Below are 6,000 nucleotides of genomic sequence, written 5' to 3' on the forward strand. Positions count from 1 at the left end.
GATAAGAAACACTAAAAATGCTCAAAATGTTGCAAATTTGTTCTTTACTTACACTGTCCTTGTAATTCTGTGGTGGAAAGTCAAAATGAGGGTCTACTGGGTATAGAAAGTCTTTTTCAAAGTTACTCCTTTCATATAGTACATAAAGCTGAGATATATACCCGTTGTTTGTATTTTTAAAATCTATTTCTTTTTTTTCTTTTTTTGCAGTTCTGTTGAGTTGGAAGAATCGGCAAGGTATCTGGACCATTAAGAAAAATGGATTTTGTAATTAGCTTTAAAATTAGGCCAGGCAACTTATTTCTCTGCAAATGATATTTGTAAACAGTACACATCCCATGGATTGGTTTTTGTTTCTCACCTAACATCTTTCTTAAAGGCCTTCTATGGTTTCAAGTCAGCCAGGAGGCCATAGAAGAATTAGATAATGTATCTAATGTGTCACATTTTTAAAATTTTATAAGTAAGTTTATGTTACATTTTATTAAATATTGTGTTGTTCTCCATTAATGCATAAAGACAAATTGCTTTTCTCATTGTTATGTACCTAAAATATTAAAGGAGGAGAAATGGAGTAATACAAACGTCAGAGTTAAAAAAAAAAAATGATATGTATTCCAGTAGTACTTGACCAGCTTATCAAAATTGTGCACACTATTTGAATTAGTATATCAATTTGTTCTTAATTACCGTGCTCACAAAGCCTCGAGTCCCTAGATCTTGCATCTGTTACTAACAGCAGTGATCATTTCTTGTCTTTCTCATTCATGTATATTACTGGTTTTAATAGATTTTTCTTTGAGAATTGACCTAATTACAATCAATTTGGTTTTATTTGACTTTGCACTCTATTTTAGTTTCACAGAACTCTGTTATAGTTTCTAGGCTTTTTACAAAGCCACTCACAGGCATACTTCTGGTGACTTTTCGCCCATAGGAAGACATACTGGGAAGGAAATGTCAGTATCATAGTAGAGTTCCCTGGACTGGACTTGCACTTGGGAATCTACTGAACAAGGACTAAGCCTAAGAACTGTGTTAATCATTAAGCTGTGCTGTTTGCATATGGAGGTTGCAAAAAGAAAAATCTTTTAGTCTGAATCTTTTGTGCTGACTTTTTTCTTACATGATGATGTTAAGCCAACTGAAATGTAGGCTGTAGCAAGTAGTTTTACAATGCATATTTCACAATTAAGTTTTACCTTTGTTTAAATGTGTTCTGCTTGTTTTGCAGTGGTAATAAGCAGTGGTTTCCACATAGCTTTCTTGATACAGATGCTCTGATACATATAGTAAAGGCCACTGTTGCAAAGCTTACAACTTGTGTGTTTGAATCTGGCCAGATGTCTGTGTAAAGACCACTGCACAGGCTTTGCGCTCTGCTCTGCAGATTGTTAAAAAAGATTGGTCCATCGGTAATTTCTGCCACTTTAAAAAATAAAGTACATTTTGAAAGAATTAGTTTAAAAGTAATAAGATTAAAATAGTCCCACTTTCAAGTGATCCATTTTAAAATTTGTAAATCAATAAATTTTTTTGTTGTTAAACAGGTGTTATACTTTGTCATTTTATTTAGCTATTGACACTTTAAAAATTTTGTCTGCTTTTCTTCCCTCAACTATTAGCATGCTCTTAGGTTCTCTGTTCTACTCAAGCTTGGTCATACAGGTCAAAACTGTCATTTTCTGTTCTTTGCCTGAACTCCTGGTGATGGAGAACAGTGGTCTTCAGTCACATGATCTCAACTTAGATGCACATAGTTACACATGTGACTTTGTGTAAGAATGCTAGATGCATTCTTAGGGATCTTACAGTTATTTCCTAGACAGCACAACTGAAGTGACCACGGGGAGAGTTACTTGCACAGATACATGTGCACACAATGAAGAGCCATAACCATCACACAAAGAGAAAGTAACAGCCTGGCTTGCCTCTCAGTGCTGCTGAACATTGATTTAGAAATGTTGCTAGGGCATGACAAAAATTCTGAAATATTTATATTAGCTCAAATGTGTGTGTGTGTGTGTGTGTGTATATATATGTATATATAATATAGAAATGAAAAATATTTGAAGTTGTAACAAAACAACAAAGGAAATCAGCACTGTGTGTGTTGTTTCATGCCTGCAAGTCCCAGCACTAAACAGTCTGTTCTACATGGCAAGTTCCAGTCAGGCCACCCTGGGCTATGTAGAGAGACTCTGCTTCAGAGAGGGGTAAAGGGATGGGGACAGTAAAAGAGGAAAACCCAAAAGTGTGATTTGGAGATTTAATTTAAAAATAAAAACTAAAAGAGTTGTCATTTGAGAAATGTTTAGTTTTTTGTTGTTTCCTTTGAGACGGAGTCTCTAGCTCTTGCTGTCCTGACTGGCTCAAACAGAGATCCATCTGCCTCTGTCTCCCAAGTGCTGGGATCAAAGGTGCCATTATGCCCAGCTTCATTTGAGAAGGCTTTTTTGTTGTTGTTTTAAATAATTTATTTGTATTTTATTTACAGTGATGCTTCACTTGCATATATATGGTGAAAGGTGTGTGAAGGTGTCAGGTCCCCTGGAACAGGATTTAGAGACAGCTGTGAGCTGCCATGTGGGTGCTGGGAATTGGACCTGGGTCCTGTGGAAGAAAAGCCAGTACTCCAGCTCCCACATTAGAGAATTTTTAATCAACAGCTATTCCCTGCATTTTTACCCTTATTTATCCAAGGGAAATTAATCATTTGAGAGGAATTGAGATGCATACTTTAATCTGAGAGTTTAGAGGTAGAGTGTCAGGAACTCCTCCTTGGTTACACATGGAGTCCAAAGCCAACCTGGGCTACGTGAGATCCTATCTCCAAAAATGGTTAAAAATAGTGTCCCACCAGGAAATGTGATGCATTAATCAGTGCAGGGGACTAAAAGGTGAACACTACATATGGAGAAGTAAAGAGCCAAGTCTAACAGGAGGATAACTGATGGATGTTGAGCAGTGTTGAGTGACACATCTCAAGACTGGCTTCAGTGACGAGTAGCTGTAGCTCCGTGAAGGTTGGATTCAGGAAGTTCTGGAGCAGGGCTGCGTTTTCTGTATCTGCAACTACAATTCCTAATCACAAAGTAGGAGTTTCTGAAAGGATTTTAATTGTCATCGTAGTGGCAGTGTATAGAAATTAGGTAGATTTTAAGTGTTTTATGGATTGGGGGTCTGAGAACCACTGGATGAGTACTCTTAGATCCCACTGTAAAGGGGACAGTGAGTACAAGGGACTGCGTCATTTGCTTCCTGCCCCAGGCAGGATAATGTTTGCAGACAGTTAACTGTCTTTCTCTTTTCTTAGTTGCCATGAGTTGACACAGGAGACTAGTTTGTGGGACTTTTGATTTTTTTCAATACAGCATTTCTCTGTGTAGTGCTGGCTGTCCTGGAACTCACTCTGTAGACCAGGTTGGCCTTGAATTGAAGTCCACCTGTCTCTTCCTCCCAGGTGCTGGGATCAAAAGCATGTGCCACAACCACCCAGCCATGGGATTCTTCTTAACAGTGATACAGTGAGAAGTACTGAGTCAGAGAAGGAAAGAGAAAAAAGAGACACCTGAGAAATGTCTAGGTATCCATGATGGCCTTGGGAAGAATACACAAGAAGAGCTGACCCAACGTTGATACCAACTGAGAACTTAAAAGACTGACTAGAATGTGTGTAGTGGGCTTAGAAGGTTAGTAGTGGGGCATTGAGTCATGATTAAGACAGGCTGAGTATCCCTCATCTATGAGATATACCAGATGTCCAAATAGAAGTTCACTTAAATTCGGGCAGCATTTCAGAGCAGACCCTGATTTGGTAGATATTCAGTAAGTACATTTTAAGTGAACAGGAAGAAATTGGGGAAAGTAAGTCAAAACTCAAATTTCAGGGGCCATGATGGCAGTGATGAGCATGTTGTATTTACTGTAGTCTACATGGATTTGTCTAAGTCCTTCCAGAGTGCCATTATTATTATTCCCAGTCCTACAAAGGAGGAGAAGAGCCCCAAAGGGGTTACTATGCACCATCACTGGCATGCCTGTGGAGTTGTGGGGGGAATGCTGACTGGGGAGCCCCTGTGTTTGGCTACTGTAATGGGAAAATGTCTTTCTGTATGGTGCGAATTTGTCTCATAAGAGATTGGCTGATGAATAAAGGTGTTTTGACCAATGGACAGCATGGTTTAGCCAGGTGGGAAATGCAAACAGGGACAGAGAAAGGTGGTAGGCAGAGTCAGAGAGACATGGTAGCTGCCAAGGAAGCAAAAGACCTGGGCATCACCAGTAAGCCAAGACTACATTGAGATACACAGATTAATAGATATAGGGTAATAATTAAGACAGAACTAGGCAGTATAAAGCCTGAGCAATCGCCAAACAGTTTATAATTAATATACGCCTCGATGTGTTTTTTGGGAACTAAACAGCTGTGGGAGTGGGCAGGACAGAAACTTCTATCTGTACTACTGTGTTCTGCTGCCTAATGTGGAACAGAGAAGGATGTGGGGACTATACAGAGAGCCCCATAGAAGACAGAAGAGTATTGTTTCCAGGCAGGAATCCCCCACACTGAAAGGGTGATGGGAAATGACTTTATAGCCACAGATGCCTTCTTGGAATAGTAAGAGCTCCCTCTGTGTGAGTACAGATGGGGACATGAGATGGAGGCAGGAGGGGACTGCTGTGAGGGAGGAGTGTCAGCTGTGCTAATGGACACAGGCTCGTTGTGCTAATGGACATGGGCTTGTTCTTTGTGGAAATGAGGCAAGCCTGCAATGCGGGGAAGAGTCCAGGTGAGGGCAGTGGTGTGGAAGAGTGGACAAAGCTTGGCTGACCCCTAGGAAATGGTGCATTGGCTCTGCTTGGGACATCTGTCCTTCTGAACATGTCCCCACCTCCTTATTACATACATTGAGGCAAATTCTTCCAGGCCTTTGAGACTCATCTCTTCTCATCCACATAAGGGCTTATCAACAATCTTCATGCTTTACCTTCCCGGAGATTCTCAAATGTCTGTTGCTGAAACCTCGCCCCCCCTCCCCCCAACCAGTCCTCTAGTCTGGAATCTGTGTTGTAACAGTTAATGCAGAGTCTTTCTGTAGAGCTAATCCAGGCTTCAAACTCAAAACCCTGTTCTAGCCTCCTGAGTGCTGGGATTGCCGGTATGTGCCACCACACTCAGCTCCAAATCTAGACTCTTGGCCATTCAGGTCCCTGCACACAAACTCTCTAGTGTCCCTTTACATGTTTTACAATTACCTCACAGATGTCCTTGACTGTGTAGTCACTCAAATACCTTCATCATCTGTAATAACTGTTGGCAGGACATACACAATCTTATTCTATAGGGTTAAACTCTGGTGAGACTTCTGCCAAAGTCTTTATATAACCTTCAAATTTCTTTGAGCTGTGTTACTCCTTTTTAGAAACTTATGGTAGTAATTGTAGGTGCCATTGCTTTGTAACCCATTGGAGAACCACAGTTACAGCCTCTGTGGTACTTTGAAAGAAAATGGCCCCCAAAAGGAGCGTCACTATTTGGAGATGTTGCCTTGGAGGAAGTGTGTCACTGTGGAGGCAGTATTTGAGGTATCATATATGCAGAAACCAACCTAGCATCTTAGATCACTTCCTGTTGCCAGCATATCAAGATGTAGGGCTCTTAGCTACTTCTCCAGCATCATATCTGCCTGCATGCCACTATGTTGCACTATGATGATTATTGTCTAAACCTCTGAAAGTGTAAGTCAGCTCTGATTAAATGTTTTTCCTTTGTAAGAGTTGCCGTGGTCATGGTGTCTCTTGACAGCAATAGAAACCCAAACTAAGACAGCCTCTGTTCAGTAAAAATAATGGTCGGAAGAAATGGGATCAAAAGCATATGCAAGGCATTGGCACCAAGAAAGGTACAAAATGGTAGATCATTTTCTGAGACGTACTGCAGGAGCTGAGGAGAGATGCTGGCCCATGCATAATCATGGGCTCATGGACAGTGGAAGG

The 6,000-nt window shown here is 40.6% G+C and overlaps 1 protein-coding gene across 1 annotated transcript in view; it reads left to right on the forward strand.

The window, feature by feature from the left end:
- The window catches only part of Tcea1 (transcription elongation factor A1), a 31,739-nt gene extending 30,186 nt beyond the window's left edge, over positions 1-1,553 (forward strand). The window contains exon 10 of the mRNA XM_051197834.1: positions 211-1,553. Within this exon, the coding sequence (XP_051053791.1) occupies positions 211-219 (9 nt within the window). The 3' untranslated portion in view covers positions 220-1,553. The remainder of the gene's footprint in view (positions 1-210) is intronic.
- Positions 1,554-6,000: the final 4,447 nt, after the last annotated feature.

This window comes from Phodopus roborovskii, unplaced genomic scaffold, assembly GCF_943737965.1.
Source record: "Phodopus roborovskii unplaced genomic scaffold, PHOROB, whole genome shotgun sequence".
NCBI classification, from domain to species: domain Eukaryota; kingdom Metazoa; phylum Chordata; class Mammalia; order Rodentia; family Cricetidae; genus Phodopus; species Phodopus roborovskii.